The sequence below is a fragment of the Suricata suricatta genome, chromosome 17, assembly GCF_006229205.1.
Source record: "Suricata suricatta isolate VVHF042 chromosome 17, meerkat_22Aug2017_6uvM2_HiC, whole genome shotgun sequence".
Lineage (NCBI taxonomy): Eukaryota > Metazoa > Chordata > Mammalia > Carnivora > Herpestidae > Suricata > Suricata suricatta.
Genome location: NC_043716.1, coordinates 36,006,209 through 36,027,880, shown reverse-complemented (window position 1 = coordinate 36,027,880; position 21,672 = coordinate 36,006,209). Strand labels below are relative to the sequence as shown.

The 21,672-nt window shown below is 57.2% G+C and overlaps 1 protein-coding gene across 1 annotated transcript in view; it reads left to right on the top strand.

The window, feature by feature from the left end:
- The window catches only part of SRCIN1 (SRC kinase signaling inhibitor 1), a 68,680-nt gene that overhangs the window by 37,570 nt on the left and 9,438 nt on the right, over nucleotides 1–21,672 (top strand). Inside the window, exons 5-20 of the mRNA XM_029927023.1 lie at nucleotides 1,192–1,387; nucleotides 2,027–2,225; nucleotides 2,619–2,712; nucleotides 3,217–4,103; nucleotides 5,197–5,289; nucleotides 5,534–5,577; nucleotides 5,894–6,081; nucleotides 7,138–7,313; nucleotides 13,167–13,297; nucleotides 13,429–13,576; nucleotides 13,919–14,162; nucleotides 14,821–15,055; nucleotides 16,638–16,792; nucleotides 17,051–17,203; nucleotides 17,771–17,893; nucleotides 20,191–21,197. Coding sequence (XP_029782883.1) covers nucleotides 1,192–1,387; nucleotides 2,027–2,225; nucleotides 2,619–2,712; nucleotides 3,217–4,103; nucleotides 5,197–5,289; nucleotides 5,534–5,577; nucleotides 5,894–6,081; nucleotides 7,138–7,313; nucleotides 13,167–13,297; nucleotides 13,429–13,576; nucleotides 13,919–14,162; nucleotides 14,821–15,055; nucleotides 16,638–16,792; nucleotides 17,051–17,203; nucleotides 17,771–17,893; nucleotides 20,191–21,197 — 4,073 coding nt within the window. The remainder of the gene's footprint in view (nucleotides 1–1,191; nucleotides 1,388–2,026; nucleotides 2,226–2,618; nucleotides 2,713–3,216; nucleotides 4,104–5,196; nucleotides 5,290–5,533; nucleotides 5,578–5,893; nucleotides 6,082–7,137; nucleotides 7,314–13,166; nucleotides 13,298–13,428; nucleotides 13,577–13,918; nucleotides 14,163–14,820; nucleotides 15,056–16,637; nucleotides 16,793–17,050; nucleotides 17,204–17,770; nucleotides 17,894–20,190; nucleotides 21,198–21,672) is intronic.

Genomic DNA, 21,672 nt, shown 5'->3' with positions numbered 1-21,672 from the left:
TTCCTTGATATTATATGTAAATATAATACATATGTGTATATATTCTACATAACATGGAATGTACATAACATAGATCTGACTTATCTTCTCCTTTAAATAACAGAGTTTCTGACAGCACCCAGGTTTAAGGGAAGGGGCTGGGGCAGAATGGCAGGAGTTGTGGCCCTGAGTGACAATCCCAGCCTTCAGCCAAATGTAGGCTTAAAAAAATTTTTTTAATCCTTTTATTAAATATAGGCTCTTAAAGTGTAATAGAAATCATGGTGACCCCTCCCTTGAGGGGAGAGTAATCAAGCTGTCCCTGGGACTGGGTGACCCCCATCCCTAGCCCCAGCCAGATAGCACCCTCAGCTGTAGCTTCAGGGCAAGGGGCTGCCATGCTGGGTAACTGGAGGAGGCCTTCCTAGGATGTAAGCCGGGCCAGGTGGTAGGGTGGCAGCATGTGCCTCTTGCAGAGAGGGGCTGAGGCCGGCACATAGGCCATGTGCCCATGGGAATCACACCAGGCTTAGCATGTGCATTGCATGTAGTTGGCAGAGTCTGTCTGAAATCAGAGTGGAGCTAGCTTTGGGATGGTTCTCCCAGTCACCCTAAGTCAAGGACATGGTGCCCCTCTGTGAGGGCCCAAACCTCCCAGAGCTGGGATTCTGGGGCCCCTCATTGTTTTTGCTTCCTCCCTGGGCCCTGCTTCCTACCCCCAGCCAACCCTCTGAACTCCACGAAGGATAAATTCGCCGCTCACAAACCCGCCGCTTAATTAATGTCTGGAACTAATGCCCCAATTTGCTCAATGATTCTGCTGCTCACCTCAGTGACAAATTTGTGTTGTTGTTCTTTGGAAGCTTAAAATAGCAGGCGTGCCCTGGCTCCCGCTCAGATGGTTTCTTGTCTGGCTTCCCAGGGTGCCTGAGTCCTTTGCCCACTCCTTACCTGCTGGGTGTCCTAGGGAGGCCAAGGCCCTAAGGGGTTGGGGAACTCTCCAGTAGCCACACAGCGAGTCTGGAATCCAGGAGACGTGTGTGTGTGTGTGTGTGTGTGTGTGTGTGTGTGTGTGTGTGTGTGAGAGAGAGAGAGAGAGAGAGAGAGAGAGAGAGAGACTGGCCGGCAGGGGCTCCCTGGGCCCTGATAGGGGCAATGGGCAGAGCAAAGGGGCTCATGTTTGATTCCTCTCATCCTGCCCTGCCCCTGCAGACACGCAGCTCACGCCACACTCAGGGAGCCCAGCCCGGGCTGGCAGACCAGGCAGCCAAGCTGTCATACGCCTCGGCTGAGTCGCTGGAGACCATGTCGGAGGCGGAGCTGCCCCTGGGCTTCAGTAGGATGAACCGCTTCCGCCAGAGCCTGCCCCTCTCCCGCTCTGCTAGCCAGGCCAAGCTACGCTCACCAGGTACTGCTAGCCCAGCCCAGCCCAGCCCTGGCCCCTGGCTCCTCCCTCCGCCCTGTTCACCCAGAAACCCTCTTCACCCCCTTCACCATTCCATCTCTTCTAAACCAAGCCCCTGGCTCGCTCCGCCACAGTCCCACTTCCCTGCCCTCCAGCAGCCTCCTCCCCTTGGGGCTTCTCCCTCCTCAGCTTTTCTTCCCAGCCCTTCTCTCTCCCACCCCTTCCGTCCCCCAGCACCGCCTGCCCTGTCCCTTGCTCTCCCAGCCTCCTCTCTCCTTCATCCCCTTCACCAGCTCCCTCTTTCTTCATTCCCCTCTTGTTCACCTCTCTCCCCTCAGCCACGACTCCCTCTCAGTTTTTGGCGCACCTGCTCCTGCCCCCGCAATTTCATTTCCTCGTCCAGGCTCCTACCTGCCTGGGGTGGAGGAGGTGCTGGAGAGAACGGCAGCATGAGGAGTGCCTGGGTGCACCTGCACTCCGGGGCCGCGTCTGGCCTCAGACCCTGCCTCTGCGGGACCAGCGCGGCTCCTGAAGAGCCCCCTCGCTCTCCCAGCCGGCGTGGTGGCCATGGTGGTGGTGGTGGCGGTGGCCGCGGTGGTGGCAGCAGCAGCTCTGATAGAGAGGGCCGCGTCTCCTTCGCAGGGGTGCTGTTCCTGCAGTTCGGGGAGGAGACTCGGCGCGTGCACATCACGCACGAGGTCAGCAGCCTGGACACGCTGCACGCGCTCATCGCGCACATGTTCCCGCAGAAGCTCACCATGGGCATGCTTAAGTCGCCCAACACCGCCATCCTCATCAAAGACGAAGCTCGCAACGTCTTCTACGAGCTGGAGGACGTCCGGTGGGCGTGGCCCCGGGGATGGGTGGGCTTCCCCAGGCTCCTCCTCTGAGGGGGGGCTCGACTCCCCAGGCCTTTCCCTCCTCAGCTTCCTCCAGAGCCAACTTCAGTCCTTCCCCTCTCCTTCCTCCGTCATCCTACCCCTCTCCCCTAAATCATCCACTCCTGCATAGCTCATTTTGGCTTGAGCTAACCTGGCGCTTGAGGGCGAGGAAGTGGGCGGGATGGAGGCTATTGGGTGTGTTGATGGCTTGCAGTCTGAGGCACTGAGCAAGAAGTTAGGAAGAGGTTGGGGCCCTTGGCCCCTCTCGCCACCCCTCCTACCTCTTCCTGGAGTAGCTACCCCTCATCGCAGGGCTGAGGATGGTGACCCATTGCACCTTCCCCTTCTCCTAGGGACATTCAGGACCGAAGTATTATCAAGATCTATAGGAAGGAGCCACTTTATGCAGCTTTTCCTGGCTCACACCTTACCAACGGGGACCTCCGGGTATGGCTGGCGATCCCCAGGGCATTGGGGAGGCTGGGCAGATGGGTCCAGGTGCGCAGAGTCTAGTTACTTGTCACCAGGGATCAAGGCCAGTTTTTGGAGAAGGGAACATAGATGCTAAAGCAGAGAGTAGCTTCCACCAACTGTGAGGTCATGGAGGGGTCCTTCCCTCATCTGCCATGATCCCCTCCTCTGTATTCAGGATTTCTCCAGCAGGCCTCCGGATATTCTAGGGGACCTCAGTCAGGGACCACCGCTTCCCTTCTTGCTTCCCGAACCCTCACCTCGAGTGGGCTGGGGGTTGACCCTTTAGTGCCTCTCCATCTGCCAATTTCTCCATTCTGGGAGCCGTGATGGGAAAGAGGCCCAAATGCAGCAGGAGGGAGGGAAGACAGAACAGAAGGGACTTCCTAAGCATCAGGGGGGATATGTCTCCTTAAGCAAGGGGCAAGGGATCCCCTTTGTGATTAACCCTGTGAAGCTCTGGGACTGTCTTCTGCACAGAGGGAGATGGTGTATGCCTCGAGGGAGTCGTCGCCTACACGGCGTCTCAACAACCTGTCACCGGCACCGCACCTGGCGTCCAGCTCTCCGCCCCCGGGGCTGCCGTCGGGGCTGCCGTCAGGGTTGCCATCGGGGCTGCCCTCGGGGCTGCAATCGGGCTCCCCGTCGCGCTCGCGCCTCTCCTACGCCGGGGGTCGCCCGCCCTCCTACGCCGGCAGCCCGGTGCACCACGCGGCGGAGCGGCTGGGGGGCGCCCCCACCGCCCAGGGCGTCAGCCCCAGCCCCAGCGCCATCCTGGAGCGGCGCGACGTGAAGCCAGACGAGGACCTGGCGGGCAAGGCGGGCGGCATGGTGCTGGTGAAGGGCGAGGGCCTCTACGCCGACCCTTACGGGTTGCTGCACGAGGGCCGCCTGAGCCTGGCCGCGGCAGCCGGCGACCCGTTCGCCTACCCGGGCCCCAGCGGCCTCTACAAGCGCGGCTCCGTGCGCTCGCTCAGCACGTATTCGGCCGCCGCGCTGCAGTCCGACCTGGAGGACTCGCTGTACAAGGCGGCGGGCGGTGGCCCGCTCTATGGCGACGGCTACGGCTTCCGCCTGCCGCCCTCGTCGCCTCAGAAGCTGGCCGACGTGGCGGCGCCCCCCGGAGGCCCCCAGCCGCCGCACAGTCCCTACTCGGGGCCGCCCAGCCGCGGCTCGCCGGTGCGCCAGTCTTTCCGCAAAGACTCGGGCTCCTCGTCGGTCTTCGCAGAGAGCCCCGGAGGCAAGACCCGCAGCGCAGGGGGCTCCTCGACGGCCGGAGCCCCGCCTCCCGAGCTCTTCCCCGGGCCTGGGGAGCGCCCGCTCGTTGGGTTTGGGCCGCCGGTGCCAGCCAAGGACACGGAGACCAGGTGAGGGACGCGGGCAAGACCTGCGGGGGGGGGGGGTAGAGTGGGGAGAGGTGACACATTTAGCCTGTGGCAGGATTGCGTCCTGGACGGTGAGATCCCAGAGTCTTTTGTAGACCCAGAGTGGCCTTGAGAGTTCACTGGAATAATCCGGATATGGCAGGGAAGGCACTGGAGAGACGGGCATGCCATTTTCCTTCCTTCTGCAAGATCTGGAGGGGTTGGATGAAAGGGCCCCTGACCAGGTCTTCGGAGACCTGGGTGTGCATCGGATCCCTAAACCTCAGTTCCCCCAACTAAAATTGAGGCTGAACCAGCACTCCAGCCTTTTTCCTGCTCAGAGTTTGCAGCCATGAGAGCTGTCCAGCACACAGTCAGCTGAAGTCCACTGGGGAGGGGGTGCTGGTAAGAAATAGGAATGCGGAGAGAGGCACATTCCATTAGGTAGCCTCCAAGCCGGGGAACTCTTGCCCATCATTCAGCTCCATCCTAAGGATGCAGGGCTGGAGGAGGTAACCAGAGCATTGACCTGCCTCCTTCTGTCCTCAGGAAGGACACAGAGATCTGGAGAAGCAATTCACATTCACACAGCTCTCTTGTGGCTTGTGTGCCAGGCACTGCACTGGGCACTGTGGATGCTAAGTTGGGAAAACCTGGTTCCTGCCTTTTTTAGTGGGGATGACACATTAAAAAAAAATTACCTGCACTTCCTTTGAGAGGGCATACAGGTGGTGTGGGAGGAAGGACTCCTTAAAGCTGTCCTTAAAGAGGACTCTGGGATGGCTTCAAGAAGGAGAGACAGAGGAGGGCATGCCACATGTGCAGGGCCCCCCCAGGTAAGGCCCATTAGGGAGCCAGTGTTGAGAGATGGGGCTGGCAAGGGAGGAAGTGACTGTTGGATGGAAAGGGGCCTTACCAATGGTAGGTGGGGGACTGTGGGCTTGAACCTTAGGCATTGGGGCCCTCTGAATTGTCTGTGCTGGTGGCTGGGGGAGGGAATGATATTTCCTTTAATTATCAATCTTAGGAAGGGGGGGCCTCAGCAAGAGGGACCCCATACCCAGAGAAGGTTGCTCAAAGCCACCATCCCTTACAGGGAGCGCATGGAGGCCATGGAGAAGCAGATTGCCAGCCTCACGGGCCTGGTACAGAGTGCCCTACTGCGAGGCTCAGAGCCTGAAACTCCCAGGTAAGACTCTTCTCTCAACGCTACTGCCAACGCCTATGGTTGGGGCAAGAGCAATGGAAAGTAGGCAGAAGCCTGGCTCAGCTCTACCAGTGTCTCAGTGTGTGACTCTGTAAACCCTTTTCCTTCTCCGGGACTCCATCCTGACAACAGGGGACTGGAGGAGATTATGTTAAAGTCTCACCCAACTTTGATGGTCTGGGGTTAGCCCGGACCCACTGATGGCCATCTTTTCCCTGTGCCACAGCGAGAAGATTGAAGGCTCCAATGGAGCAGGGACCCCGTCAGCACGTGAGTGACCCTTTGCCCCTCCCCCACAGGTACTTAGTCTCTCCAAGCCTCGGATTCGTAATCTATAAAATGGGACTTAAGCCATCAGCTACATCCCTGGCCTTTAGTGAATCAGTGAGCAGTCACCTTAGCCCGAAATGCTTTTGCCCTGGTGCTTTGCTTGGCAAAGGGCCAAGCCATTAGTTGGGGCAGGGAGTCAGAGCCCACGTGCTTCTCTGGATACTGTGAGGATCCGGGGTGGAAAGGACCTTGTCCGAACCTCTTGCAGGCTCAAGGTTTGTTCCCTTTCTTCCATCCTCGTGGTCCCTCTCTGCAGCCTGTGGGTCAGGCAGCCGGAGCAGCGGGGCCACCCCAGTGTCCGGCCCTCCTCCGCCCTCGGCCAGCAGCACTCCTGCGGGGCAGCCCACTTCCATCAGCCGTTTGCAGATGCAGCTGCACCTGCGTGGCCTGCAGAACAGCACCAGTGACCTGCGCAGCCAACTCCAGCAACTAAGAAAGCTCCAGGTACAGCCTGGAGCTGGGGCCTTGTCCCGTGCCCCGCCCCCTCAAGCCCCTCCCCGTCACAGCCCTCCCACTCACGCCGAAACCCCTTCTCCCCGCTCGCCCTTTTTGCCTTCACTGAGCCCTCCTACCCTTTCCCTGAAAACTCACCGTTCTCCTGGAGCCCCAATCCACCCCTACTGAGCCCTTTCCCCCAGTCAATATCCTCGGGAGGATACTCCAATTACTTCTTGCCCACCATTCTTTCTCCCCTCCCCTCCTTTGGGCGGAAGCCCCGCCCCCCGCCTAGATCCCCTCTGCTACCCCTTCCTGAGTCCGCACAGTCTTCCCCGCCCTCCCCCGTCTGGCAGATGGTTCCACCAGTCAGGAGCCTGGCATCGCTGTGCCCGCTCCTCCAGAGGCCCCAGGGCCCTTCAGGTGAGAATAATGAACAGAGACAGGCTTGGAGATGGGGCAGAGAGTTGCCATCTGGGCAAGGATAAGATTTCGCCCACCCCCGCTATTGCCCCAACCCAGCCTGAGAACTGGGTTTGAGCGTTAAGTTAGTCTTCTCACCCCAGCCACGGAAGCTCTATCAAACCCCAGTGCTTGAGTCTTTCATCGAAGCCACAGCCATGCAGCCGCACGGTCGGCACGGTCCTGCACCGGGCTACCTCTTGCCCCCCAAAGATGTCCGTCCCGCTCCCCTGTCTCTGTATTTGCTCAGCACGTAACCTTGTCCTCGGCCCCCTGCTATCATAGCCCTTCGCTGCTGGCTCACGGCCACGGCCACAGCCACGCAGCCGCACCCTCGACATGCTCCAATTTAGCACTTCTCTCTCCACTATCCCCATGCCTTTCTCCTCCTGCCTTTATTCTTCCCCAGAATGTAGCCCGGGGCCTTTCCCAGAATTTAGCCCACCCCTTCGCTGCCGTTGGAGGCCGCAGCCGAGCAGCCGCTCCTTCCATGGAGCCCGCCCAGCCAACGGCTGTCCTCCGCCAGCCTCCTCCCGGCCCTTCCCCTGCTGCACATCTCCATTCCCTCCCACCCTGGGCCATCGGTCCCTCTGCGTCCCGCAGCTACAGAACCTGGAGTCGTTGCGCGCGCTGCTGAAAGGCACCGAGGCGGAGCTGAGCATGCGCGTGTCGGAGGCTGCGCGAAGGCAGGAGGATCCACTGCAGCGGCAGCGCACCCTGGTGGAGGAGGAGCGGCTGCGCTATCTCAACGACGAGGAGCTCATTACCCAGCAGCTCAAGTGAGGCTGGGCGCAGCGAGGGTGGGGGGCTGGGGCGGGGGGGGGGGGGGGGGGGGGGGGGGGGGGGGGGGGGGGGGGGGGGGGGGGGGGGGGGGGGGGCTTGGGGTGCGGCCCTGGGCCCACAGCCTGGTTTCACTGGGAGGTGCAGTTCCCTTCCTTCTGCATCACAGGTGACGTAGGTCTGGTCTGAAGCCTGAGTTCCTTCTCCTCTGTGGCCTGATTTCTCTGTGACCCACAAACCTTTGACCATCTGGCACAATTCCTGATTTCTTTCTTTCTTTTCTTTTTTTTCCCCCTGGCTTGATGCCCTGCTTTTGCTATGCCTTTGCTTTCTCATGATCCACAGTCTGGCTTCCCCCTGACCTGCAGCCTTACTTTCATGTGGCCCGCTGCAGGATTTCAGTCTGTCCTCTGCCTGCTTTCATTCCAGCCTGTGACCTGTACAAAGTGACCCTTGGATAGCCACAGCTGCCACCACTCCACTTCTCTGATCTCTGAGGTCAGATGTAGCCAAGGAAAACCCTTCTCCCGTCCTAGTCCACTGAAACAAGGCTCTAGTTTTTTCAGAAGGAATGAGGAACAGAGAACATCCTGCTCCCAGATGCTTAGACGTGGAAGGGTTAACTGGAGACAGTCCTCTGATCCAAATTTAGCAAATGGCTGTCTGGCCAAGATTCCGTTGTCTGGCACTGTTGATGGGAGAAACTGTCTTTTGCTATCCGTCCACTGAATGAGCACCCCCACCCCATAGCAGCCTGTCTTCATCAGTCACTGGGGTCTGAGACAAAGGCCCTCTCCTTTCTCTGGCCTCCCTCTTGGTGGCACAGGGCATAAAGGGACCTGAAGTCCAACTCCAGAACTGAGAGACTGTGATCAGGGCAATTTCTGCTTCTTCTCATGCTCTTCACCTTCCTTATCTGTGCCCAATAAGATTTTTGCAGTTCTTTCCAGGGAGGGCTTGAGCTCTACTGGCCAGTGACTTGGGGATCCAGGAGAGGCTTCTCAAAGGATCCCAGCTTGCTAGGGGCTCCTTGAGAAGGGTCCCTACTTCTCAGCCTTGGGCCCACACAGTCTGTGCATTTCAGTAGGGCACAAGGCAAAGATTCCCGTGAGCCCTTGTGGTTGACGTGAAATAAGGGGCCACCTCACTTGGAAATAAGCTGGCGGCAGCCACCCCATCATTTCAGGTGTAAAAGCTTAGTGACAACGTCAGTCAGAGCTTCAAGTAGACTGATGGCTGCCATCGCCCCTCATCCAGGGAATTCCACTGATCCAGCTTTTCTGTCCTCTCCTTGCCCCTTTTTCACTCAGCACAGAGGAGCCGGGGCTAGAATTTTTAAAAGGAATTTTACTGAGACATTAAAGGAAAATAAAAGAAAATATAAAAGCATAGAGGCAGAAGAGATGAAAGGACAGATTTAAGCTTCTGTCATATGCATGTCTGGTCCTCAGCTCCCTGGGGGCCTCAGTTCCTGGCCTCTGTCCTGCTATCAAACCCCCGTTCATACTGCTCACTTGAGAGAGTTTGTGCCACGACATTGCTTCTGGCAGAATTCTCCATCCACTTTGAAGGGGGTTCCTGCCTTTTTGTGGGGGCAGCCCGGGCTAGGCTGTACGTCAGCCCTGCAGTGGCTCTGGCTTGGCTGCGAGAGACCCTTGCCAGCTCCCATAGCATCCCTGGGCATTAGGGTGCCAGCAGGCCCATCCTGACCCCTACTCTCCTGTATGCTTGCTCTCGCTCTGCTTTGCTCTCCCCCTTCTCTCGCCCCAGCATCTTGCTGGAGGTTAAGGCCAATTCTGTGCTTCATTCAGCTTGGCTCTCTTACCTGTTTTTCTACCCAAGCACTTGATCCCTCTAGACATGTGCTCTGTCTAGACATTACCCTCTGCTAAATGAGACCTTTTGGCCCCTGGAGCCTAACTGGAATTGACCCAGTACCAGCTTTGTAGGCCAATAAACTATGCAGTCACACAGGGCCCCACGCTCTTAATGGCCACATGCTCCGCTGTTGTTATCTGGAAATTCTTAATGATTTTTAAACTAGGGGCAAAATCTTCATTTTTTCACTGAGCCCCATGAATTACAGAGCTGGTTCTATCCTGACCCTGCCCTCTCCACCCCTCCAGGACTGAACCTGGGTCTGGAAAGCCCAACCACTTTGCGATAATGGTGTCTAGACCCGCATCAGTCTGGGGACTCGTTTGCAGAGCCTGCGCAAGTTAGGTCTCCCAAACCTTTTGCAGGTTTTATGATCAGAAAATCAAGGTGATGGGGTGCCTGGGTGGCTCAGTCAGTTGAGCATCCAACTCTTGATCTCAGCTCAGGTCTTGATCTTAGGGTCTGAGTTCAAGCCCCATGCTAGGTGTGAAGCCTACTTAAGAAAAAAAAAAAAGAGGTGCTAATTGAGCCTGAGGAGGACCTAGTCACTTCCGCCTGAGAGTGGCAGTGTTGTGTCCTCCTGAAGGCTTACCTGAGTCCTCCTTTAACTGTGGGTCTCTTCCCCTTAGAGTGATGTCTGGAAGTGACCGTTTTACAAAACCAACACACCCTGAGCCATTTATGTGTCACATGCAGCAGGGGCGAGCTGTTCTTTCCCATGTGGCAGAGCAAGGGCTGGGTGGGACCGGGATGGGCATAGGTTGATGCTAGGTCCAGTGTAGAAGTGAGATGGAGCAGAATCCAATGGCTGAAGTCAGACATGAGTAGATTCTGCTTTGCCACAAAATAGTTGTATGACCTCCAACAAGCTACTTAATCTCCCTGAGCCTCTTTTTTTAAAAAAAAAAATGTTTATTTATTTTTGAGAGAGACAGAGAGACAGAGTGTGAGTGGGGGAGGGGCAGAGAGAGGGGGAGACACAGAATCTGAAGCAGGCTCCAGGCTCTGAGCTGTCAGCACAGAGCTCAACGTGAGGCTCGAACTCACAAACCATGAGATCATGATCTGAGCCGAAGTCGGAAGCCCAACTGACCGAGCCACCCAGGCGCCACCACGCACCCCCCCCGCCAACTTTTTTGAATGCCAAAGTTCATTGTGTTAGTTAGGGTACCTGCTCTAACAAATTGTGTAATGGCTCAAAAGTAATAGACATATGTTTTTTGGTTTTTTCCTTATGCAGCAGTACCGGGTGGGTTAGTGGAATAACTCTCTTGCATGCAATCATTCAGGGACCCAGGCTAATGGAGGTTTTGCCATTTTCAATATATGCCTTCTGAGATCACGCACAGGGTCATTGCCTTTTAACCCATAGGAAGGGGGAAAGAGCATGGAGGAGCTTATGGGAGAGGTTTTTATGGGCCCGCCTGGAAGCAGCCTAAATGCCTTCAACTCACATTCCATTGGCTGGACCTCAGTCATTGTCTGGTTTAACCACAAGGGATGCTGGGAAATGTAGTCCAATGTCTGAGCTACCATTTGTGTGTAAACTGGAGGTAATAATGGCTTCATGCCCAGGATTTTTTGTGCGGATTAAATAAGGTAATGAAAGTGGAGGCTGAATGTGGCACCTGGCATACACTAAAGTGCTTAGTACAAGATAGGCAGCTCTTGGGGTGCCTGGGTGGCTCAGTCGGTTAAGCATCTGGCTTCAGCTCAGGTCATGATCTCACAGTTGGTGGGTTCAAGCCCTGCGTTGGGCTCTGTGCTGATAGCTCAGAGCCTGGAGCCTGCTTCAGATTCTGTATTTCCCTCCCTCTCTCTCTCTGACCCTCCCCTGTTCACACTGTCTCTCTCTCTAAAAAAAAATAATAAACATTAAAAAAAATTTTAAGGTAGGCAGCTCTTTAACTGGCAGTGCTGAGTCACAGGAATGTGTCCTTGCTCAAGTATCATCTGTCTTTTCATCTGCTAGTTGGATGAAGATGTATAGGCATGCTGATAAGATTTGCTAGTGACACAGAGCGTTGAGGGGGAGCAAATCTGTTGCAGGGTAGAACTGAGATTCAAGAGTTGTTCCCACCTGGACGGTTGAGCTGAAATCCAGCAGATGGGATCTGACAAGAATGCATGTAAAGTCCTGCATGTGGGTCAGGGATGCCAGTGACTCACGTACGGAAATGAAATGACCTACCTGGGCAGCGGTTCCTTCTTTCACTTATTCGTCCATTCCACAATTAGTTACCAGACATCTATGCTGCTACAGGCACTGTGCCAGGTGCCGGGAATTGGAGATGAATCCAGAAGACCCAGTCCCTCTCTGCCTGCCAGGAGCTACACAGCCCAGCATTCAAGAGCTCTAAGGGTTTGTGAGGGAGGCAGAAAGCGGATTCCCAACCCCAAGTGCAGGGAATGGGGAACAACTTCCCATCGAGACCTGAGGAAAGAGTGGGAATTGGTCACACATGTGCATGTGTGTGCATGAGTGTGTGTGTGTGTGTGTGTGTGTATGTGTGTGTGTGTGTCTAATGGAATGTTCTAGGCAGAGGAAATGGCATCATAAAACCCTAGAGAAGGCAGCACATACAAGGATCTCAGAGAAGTTGTGGACAGTTCTAAACAGAAGGAAGCCAGAAGAGGACAGGGGATGCGGCTGGAGGGACACTAAGCAGCCCTCAGGGACTGACCCCTTAACCACCTTTTTTCCATAAGCATTGGCTCATTTAATCCTCACAATGGCCCCTGGAGGGAAGAACACTCACTACACCCAATGTTTTAGATAAGAAGGTTGTAGCCCAGAAATAGTGCATAACTTGTCCCAGGTTTCTCTGCTGGGATGGGCTGAGCTGGGTTTGGAAATTGGATCTGATTCTAGAGCCAAATTTTCAAGTGCTACCCTCACGCCCTTCTTGGCTTGGATTTTAGCCTCAGCTTGTTGGGATCTGTGTAAGGTTCAACACAGGGGGTAATGCCTTGGCATGATTTTATGTTTTAGAAAGAGGAGGTGTTTGGGGTTCCTGGGTGACTCAGCTGGAGAGCGGCCAGCTCTTGGTTTCAGCTCAGGTCATGATCTCATGGTTTCGTGAGTTTGAGCCCTGCGCTGACAGGGCAGAGCCTGCTAGGTAATAATGCTAGGGATTCTCTCTCTCTCTCTCTCCCTTTCTCTCAACCCCTCCCCCACTCACGCTGTCTCTGTCTCTCTCAAAAAAAGTAAATAAACTTAAAAAATACTCTTAAAAAAAGGTGTGGGCTTTTATTTTTAGAACTTTTTTAATGCTTATAATTTTTGAGAGAGAGAGCAGGAGAGCGCGAGAGCGTAAGCAGGGGAGGGACAGAGAGAGAGGGAGACACAGAATCCGAGGCAGGCTCCAAGCTCTGAGCTGTCAGCAACAGAGCCTGGTGCGGGGCTCAAACTCACAGTCTGCAAGATCATGACCTGAGCTGAAGTCGGACACTTAACTGACTGAGCCACCCAGGTGCTCCAAAATATGGGGTTTTAAATGGCACAAGCTCAGCATAAACTTGCTGACACCTGAAAACAGTTTTGTCCTCAAGGAAAGAGGCTGAGTGCCTGGATCATTTGAGAAAAGGTAGACGGACATGGCAGGGGCCACCCCTGAAGAGAAGAGACGCCGCAGAGGCACATGCAGTGGCCTCCAGTTCCCTGAAAGGCTGCCAGGTTCTCTGCTGCCTCCTTGGCAGACTGAGAAGCTGAGGATGCAAGTTATAGAAAGGGAAATGTGAGCTGATGTTGCTAACAATCCGAACATCGAAAGGGGAGAGCCAGGGCCCCTATTAGAAAATTCTTCTGAAGCCTCATCTCTGAGGTTTGGCATTTCTAATCTCATCTGGGCGTGTAGCCTGGTAAATGGCTTTTAATTGTGATCTGACTGGTGGCCTGATTTCTTTCCAGCCGCCCAATTTCAGGGGGCTGGGCTGGGGCCAGAAGGGCTGAGAGGGTCTCTCTCTGGCTACAGTGACCTGGAGAAGTCGGTGGAGAAGATCCAACGGGATGTGTCCCACAACCACCGGCTGGTGCCCGGGCCGGAGCTGGAGGAGAAGGCGCTGGTGCTGAAGCAGCTAGGGGAGACGCTGACTGAGCTCAAGGGTGAGCCTGGAGGCGAGAGTGTGGCCCGTGGTCCAGGGCGGGAGTCCCTGCTGCACCCCCCAACCCTGCTGCCCCATCCCCCTGTCCTTGGAGCTGCTCCCTCCCCAGCTCACTCCTTCTGGTCCCCTCAGCTCACTTCCCAGGCCTGCAGAGCAAGATGCGGGTAGTGCTGCGTGTGGAGGTGGAGGCCGTGAAGTTCCTGAAGGAGGAGCCGCAGCGTCTAGACGGGCTACTCAAGCGCTGCCGTGGGGTCACAGACATGCTGGCCCAGATCCGAAGGTCTTTCTATCCCCGACCTCATATCTCTGACCTCCGATTTCCCAGGAGTCTACACACACTGGGCGTAGATCAATAGATCGGCCTGACCCCTTATCCTGAGTCCTCTAGAGGTCACTGATGTGCCAACTGGATCTGAACCTTAACTCTGACCTGTGACCCCTGGCATGGTGTAGGCTTGGCTGTCCCTTTCGCTGGATGTAGTCCCTCCTCCCCAGGCCCTTCCATCTGTCCTGCAAGATCCCAGGGACCCCCTCACACCCTGCCTCCCCCAGGCCAGGCTTCCCTTGCACAGGGCCCCCGACATGTGGGTCTCACAGCTGCTCCTAACTTTCCCGACCCCAGGCAAGTGGACGAGGGTGTGTGGCCACCCCCCAACAACCTCCTGAGTCAGTCCCCCAAGAAGGTGACAGCTGAGACGGACTTCAACAAGAGCTTGGACTTCGAAATGCCACCCCCCAGCCCTCCACTTAACCTCCATGAGCTGAGTGGGCCAGCTGAGGGAGCCCCTCCTACTCCCAAGGGCAACCCCACCAAAGGCCTGGATGCTGCGGGGAAGAGAAGCGTGGACAAGGCTGTGTCTGTCGAGGTGCTGGGCCCGGGATCGGGGGGAGGCATGAGCCAGGCTCACAGATTCTTACCACCATCCTAGATTGGGAAGTGCCAACACGTGGGTACTTTTTCCTGGGGGAGGAGGAAGTCTGAGAAGCACATCGATGGTGGCATTAGTTCTACCAGGCTGAAAAGCATTTTATTTTTTATTTAAAATTTTTTTTAAATGTTTATCTATTATTGAGACAGAGAGAAACAGAGCATGAATGTGGGAGGCACAGAGAGAGAGGGAAACACAGAGTCTGAAGCAGGCTCCAGGCTCTGAGCTGTCAGCACAGAGCCTGATGTGGGGCTCGAACCCACAAACCGTAAGATCATGACCTGAGCCAAAGTTGGATGCTTAACCGACTGAGCCACCCAGGCGCTCCTGAAAAGCATTTTATAAAAGCTGTAACAATCAAGGCAGTGGGATGTTGGCATAAAAATAGACTGTGTGGTCGACAATGTAGAATAGAATGTCCCCAACCAGGGCCGTATCAGGAAAGTAGCGTGTAACCAAGGCGGCGTTCCAGACTTACAGGGTCCCCTGTGGGCCGGTTCAAACTCCAGCATGTATGGCTGGAGGAAGGGGCCGAATCCCCTAAGGCCAGGAGCAGGTGGCTGCTTCGGTGCTGACTCTCACTCCTCCTCTCAAGGCTGCCGAACGGGACTGGGAGGAGAAGCGGGCAGCCCTGACCCAGTACAGTGCCAAGGACATCAACCGGCTGCTGGAGGAGACCCAGGCAGAGCTGCTGAAGGCCATCCCCGACCTGGACTGTGCGAGCAAGGTCCACCCGGGCCTGGCTCCCACCCCTGACCACAAGCCTCCTAAGGCGCCCCACGGCCAGAAGGCAGCCCCCCGAACGGAGCCCAGTGGAAGGAGGGGCTCAGGTATGGGGGCAGGTCGGGGGATTGAGGAGGGGACCCCCATCTTCAGGACCTCTCGGGTCGCTGGGGGAGGCACTTGGGTGTGAGACTCTCTGTGGTCAGCCTGCCAGAGAAGGGAGGTGCTGGGGCATTGACTGCCTGACCTTCAGCCACTATAGGGAGACCCAGAGGACAGGGTAGCACTGGACTCCATCCGGGCCTTTTCCCACTGCCATGACTGCTGCTGAGAGACCCACGCAGGGAAGAGGAGCAGGTCCAGGCCAAGAGTCACTCTCTGCACGTCATGACCAAGCATGTGCTCTAACCCAGGCTGTGCTCAGACAGGGCATTGTGCTGGTCCCTACGCGCGTGTTTTCTGTGCTCCCTGAGCCTGTGAGCTCACGGGGGAGGCAGAAATCCAACCAGAAATAGCAGTCACCATTCATTCATTCCTGCTGTACACATTTGTTAAGCACCTACTGTGTGCTGGGTGCTGAGGATAAGGAGATAAGACACTGCATGTTTTCATGATGCTTAAAATTTAGTGGGGGTATAATACTAATCAGGCACTTATTATGTGACAGGAACTTTCTGTATATTAATCCTTGCAATTTTGCAACAACCCCTGGGGGCAGATACAGTAATTATTCCCATTTTATGGATGAGAATACTGAGGCACAGTGTAGCTAAGAGATCCGTCCCAGGCCATGCTTAGTGGGTAAACCAGAAGATAGGACGCAGGTGCTGCATGTAGCAGTGGCCACGCAGTCCCGGGGGAGGGCCCCAGGAGGGCTTCCCATTGGAGGTGACTTTCCACTGGAGTCTTGAAAACAAGTAGGCCTTTCCGTGGGCAGGGATAGAAGGCACTTCAGGGAGAGGGAACCGCGTGTGCAAATGGCTGGAGGTGTATGTTTGGCATTGCTGAGCAGGGCTCAGGCCAGGAAGTAGCAAGCAGAGCTGAGGCTGAAAGATTGGCAGTTGGGGAGGGCACTGGGCCAAGGAGTCCGGGCATGGTTTGCGGTCCTGGGGAACCACTGGGGCTCAAAGGCAGAGGAGTGTCAGGCTCGAGTGCCTTTTCTGTTGGCTGCCCTTGGACACAGCCCCCACCCCTGGAAAAACAGGGGCAGGGAGAGCCTGGTGGGTCGGGCCAGGCTCTTGCACGTGTCACTGCTGTCTCTCGATGGAGAAGAGACTAAGATGTGTGCAGGACAGCCACGGAGGGGCAGGCTGGAAAGAGATGGATTAGAGCAGCTTTTCTCAGACTTGAATGTGTGCATGAAATCACCGATCCTCTGCCAAAATGTGGGTTCTGATTCAGCAGCTGTGGGTGAGGCCTGAGCTTCCACAGTCCTAACAAGCTCCCAGGTGCTGCCAGTGCTTCTGGTCCTCGGATCACACTTTGAGTAGCAGGGGTGTGAGTGCACTAAGAGGAGTGACGGGAATGGGTTCCACTGGGGAGGTGAGAGAGAACAAGGAAGGACCCGTGTCCTCTTCCCTGAGCTTTCCTTTCCCCTCCTCCCCGGAAGAGGAAGCAAGGCTTCTCCTCTTGGTGTGTGGACTCCAAAGTTAAGCGTCCCCTGACCCCCAGCCCCTTGGCTGCCCACAGATGAGCTGACGGTGCCTCGATACCGCACAGAGAAGCCCTCCAAGTCGCCCCCGCCACCCCCTCCCCGCCGGAGCTTCCCCTCCTCCCACGGCCTGACCACCACGCGCACCGGGGAGGTTGTGGTCACCAGCAAGAAGGACTCAGCTTTCATCAAGGTACTGACCACACCCTGGGCAGAGGGATACCCAAGATGGCCTCCAAAGACCCTCTGGGGTGGAAGGAAAGCAGGGGGCTGGCCATGGTGACTCTGCTTTTGGCTTGGGCATTCACCATGGGAAGGGCGACTCTGTCAGGGCACAGAGGAAGCGGCAGATGAGCAGGGGCAGGAAAGGCCCCCACAGAGGGGGCCTATGAGGTGGGCTGGTGCTGGAGAGGGGCAGAGTCTGGTCTTCACGGGGGCCTGGGCCTTGCAGAAGGCTGAGTCCGAGGAGCTGGAGGTGCAGAAGCCCCAAGTGAAGCTACGCCGGACCGTGTCCGAGGTGGCCCGCCCGGCCTCCACACCACCCATCATGGCCTCTGCCATCAAGGATGAGGACGACGAGGACCGCATCATCGCAGAGCTAGAGGTGGGTCAAGGGCACGCCTGGCCCCCGAGTCCTCGGCCAGGCCCCTCCCTTGCCCCACCTGGCCAACCCCATTGGGGAGGTGACTGGGCACCTGGGCTCCCGGGTTCCGGCTGAGTGCTGGCCTGTTCCAGGATCCCATCCTTCTTGCCTCGATTTCTCCACCACTGTAAAATGGGGGGAGGGGGTCTGAAGTCCTTCTTTGTAGGTTGGAGGCGTTTTTTTTAATTGTAGTCTCTGAAACACCCCTCCCCACAACTTCCCCGAGACCCCTGTGCTCTGAGACCCCCATGCCTGAGCGTTCTGAGAACAGAGTGCTTTAATACCCTGATACCCAAGTACCTTGAGCTCACCCATCCTTGAGAGCTCTCAGCCCCACTCCCCAAGTGGCTGGAGACCCTGATTACCCAGGCCTTGAGAGGAGGAGACAAGATGGAGGGCAGAGTGACCAGTGAGCATGGTGAAGGGCCAAGGAGTAAGGCCGGCGTCCCTCCCTGTGGGCCACAGGCCAGCACCCCTGTCCTGCTTGTGCCCCCTTCTCCAAACCTGCCCCCACCTTCTGCTCCTCAGGTGTTTGAGAGAAGCTCAGTGTCTTCCCTCCCCCCCACGCCCCGCCGCCAGCCGATCCCCACCTTGCTGGCACCCCAGGACCTGGGGCCCCCTGGGGGCTCAGCCCAGGGCCCCACATGGAAGGTAACGGGCTGCCCCCCACCTCTCACGGCTCTCTCTCTGCTTGTGCCTCCACAGCTTCCTCTCCTCACCTCTCACGCTAACCCGCTAACACGCCAGTCACATCCCCCCGTCCGGCCACTGCCACAGCCTCACCCTCCTGGCCTCACCCCCACCCCGCCCCAAGGTCAGGCACCACGGAACCCTTCCCTCTCCCGCTTCGAGATCTAGCAGTCTGGTCCCTGGTGGCCCTGTGTGTCTGCATTTTCTTACAGGCTTGATTCTGAGTTGGGTATTTTCCAATCTGCAGCCAGAGTTTAGATCTGACCCAGAGCCTGGGTTTTGTCTCCGTCCAAGATTGGAGCTTGGATCTTGCTCACTACATGACTTTAGGTCCAATTCAGAATCTGACTTTGTCCCTGAGGCCTTGCCTAGTCCCTGCCCCTGACCCCTCTCCTCTGCCACCCGTCCAGGTGGGGACTCCGTTTCCCCCACTAGAATCTATGCCCTTGACGGGGGGTCAGGGGAAAGGCTCATTTATAACCTCCCTCTCTCCCATGGCCCACTGGTCAGGGAACTTGGAGTAGAAGCAGCCTATGCCTTTCCTCGGCTGCTGGCTTTGTCTTTTAGCATTGGGAAGTTCTTCTCTCTAACTTTGGTCCTTGCTGCTGTCCTGCTGCACTTTTTCTCTCTTTATTCTTTCTTGGGAATTTGGGGGTAGACCTGCTGTCTGCACCCCCCCCCAGGGGACTGTGCTTGGGGAAAGGGACCGGGGGAAGGTGCCCTGGGTATCTCTCCCCCTTCCCAGTCAGGTTGGGGCAGGAGGGCCTCTGCTCCAGGGGGAGGGCAGCCTCCCATGCACATACATGCTCACCCACCTTGTCTGGTTCTCTCTGGCCCACAGTGGGCTCCACACTGGCTGCTGCCTGATTTCTGGCCTGGCTGAGGCTTGAGGCTTGGTGGTGCTTTGGCTCCCTGGTCAGGGGGAGCAGACAGGCACCAAACAGGTGGATGGAGCTGTCTGCTGGGCAAAGGATGGGCACAGAGCAGTCCAAGGAGCCATCTGGGGAGGAGCAGTCTGGAAAGGGTGCCCCATGGGCTGGCCAGGCCCTTGGCACTTTGGCCCACTGCTCCCAGCCCCTTCTGCCTCTTTCTGGCCTCTGGGAGCTAATCCTGAAGGGGTCCAGTGGTCAAAGCCCCCCTGCTGGCCTTTTGGGCTGGCTTACCCTCTGTGTCCTGTGGTGCCATCGGGCAGTGGAGCCGGGCAGGCGTGGGTCGCCTTTCTGCCTTCCCAGTCGGCACCCCCCCCACCTCCAGGTAAGCAGGTAACAAGGCTGGGTGGGTCGCCTTGGGGGAGGGGGGCTTGAGGTCCCTGCTGCCCCCCTGGAATATCCCCATGGCTCCTTTTAGTGGAAAGAGCACTGGACTTGGAGTCAGACTGCCTGGGTTCAAATCCTGGCTCTGCCACTAAGTAGCTGTGGGTAAGTGACCTTGGGTAGATCACAGGACACCCACCCTCAATTTCCTCATCTGTTAAGTGAGGACTGTAGGAGCAGTAGCCATTTAGTGGGTTATAACTAAGGACTAAAGATGAAGATATACATGATAGTGCCTGGCACGAGACTGAATTAGGCCAGAATCCACTCAAGGTGAGGGTAGTGGTTAGGGCCTCTCTCTGTGCCCCGCGCCCCCCGCTCGAAGCCGGAGCAGGCACTCCTCACCCAGAAGCAGTTGGGTTTGGCTAAGCCCCTCCCCCTGTGGCTGTGAAGCCCTTGGAGAAAGCTCCAAGAGCAGAGGCTGAAGGGACCCGGAGTCTCTGGCCTGAGATTAGGGTGACAGCCCCACCCTTTGAGGCCAGAGGCCACTCGGGTTAATTCAGCAAACAGCTAATATTTGCCAAGTGCTGATGATGTGCCTGCCATTGTGCTAAGTACACTCTCGTGTGAGCTCACTTAATTTTCCACCACCTCCATGCTCTGGTCACCTCATTGTACCCATGGGACCTGCTCCCAGAGTTTAACATGGGCAGCGAGAGGCAAACCTGCATCTGTCCTTCCGAGTAAAACCAGCATCCCTGCCAGCTGGTAGGAGACCGTGGTGTGGGGTTGGAAGAGGCCCGAGTTCTAGTCCCAGCTTTGCCTCTGACTTGTTGAGTAAACTCAGCCACCACCCTCCCCTGCCTCAGTTTCCCCATCTGTGAAAGAAGGGCCTGGGCTCACCTGCGTCTAACCACCACCACCCCCACCCCACCCCCACATCCCAGCTCAGGGCATTTGGTTTGCAGGGATCATATTCTCCCTCATCTTTCTTCTTCCCCCCAGGCTGTCCCAAGCCCCAGGGCTTTCTGCATCCCCCAGATCATCTTGACGGAGTGCACCCCCAACCCTCCCTCCCCACCAGAGGCCAGACCTGAAGAACCTGGTCACAGGACAACCCCCACCCCGCGACCCCGGACCCTGGCTGGCAGTGGGAGGGGCTGGGATGGTGCACAGGCCCTGCCACAGGTAGTGGCCAAGGCTTCCCAGCCCAGGAGCAGCTTGGCACCTGAGAAGGACTGGGTAGCTCAGCAGAGACTGGGGACAGGGAGCTGCATCGCAGAGGAGGGAGGAGCCAAGGTCCCCTGTTCTTGGGGACCAGCCCCTGACAGGACTCAGGAGCCTTCCACTGCTGACAGCCACCCAGAGGAGACCCACGAGGACACGGGACAGGATGCACAACCCGGCAGTGGAGAGCCCAGGGGCCAGCCCGCTGCTGGCCTGGGCCGCACAGTGAGAGGCGCCACCACCCAGCGGATGGACAGCCTGGAGGAGACACTCCGAGAGCTGGAAGCCACTCTGAGCCAAATGGGCACGGCCCTCGCCATGGGGCCCCCTGGCAGCCCCCCACCCCTGCCACCCGGTCCCCAGGTGGCTGCTCCTCCCCTAGCCTCTCCCCCTGCCTTCATGCTCCAGATTCTCTGTCCTCAGAGCTGGAGGGAGTGGGGGGCTGCAGGGGCACCACACCAGCCCCCTCCTCCCACTGGCCTTTTCTCAGCTCCTGCCAGCGTCCTGAGAGCCCGGTGCCAGATGGGGTTTGCAGGCCGAGCCCGGGAGGCTGGGAAGCCAGCCTACCCAGGGATCAGCCCAGCCAGCCCTGGCAGGGACTGGGTCCTCTCCCCTCTGCTCTGTATCTATAAACCAACAAATAAAGTTCTCTCCTCCTTTTCCATCCCCGTGCTCCCCTCCCCCTCTCCTGTCTCTCTTTGCCTCTGTTGTTTCTCTGTCTGCGCCTCTGAATTCCCAGAGCCCTTGTGGGCAGGGTGCTACCTGGGGTGGTTCAAAGGAGCTGGGCTCGTCCATCTCTAGGGAGACGTCACCCCCATTCTCCCGTTCAGAGGAAGACATACGTCTGGGCTGCTAATCCCACTCTGTCTGCCATTCTAAAGATCCCCCCTCCTCAATCTCAGGCATCCTGTGCCAGACCCAGGAAGGGGGTGATGCCAGAGACACTCACTTTGGAAGTGGCTCCCCCAGGAGGGTACCTGCTGCCCCTGGCCTCCTCACGGAAACCACTAAAGAGCCCTCCCTGGGGAGCTGTTGGGAACCTGGCTGGGAGGCCCCTGCCCCCTCTTCTGCAGGAAAGCCTTAAACCTGGCCTCAGAGAGAGGACCTGTGTCCTGGACTGGGCTGTGGAGCCCGGGAGGTCCAAGGGTCTCCAGGTCACAAAGGGCCCACTGAGGAGGTCCCAGCCCCAGAGATCAGGTCGTCCAGAGCCTAGGGTTCCAGAATGACCGTGCCTCCAACCCCTACCCTGTTCCTCTCTCT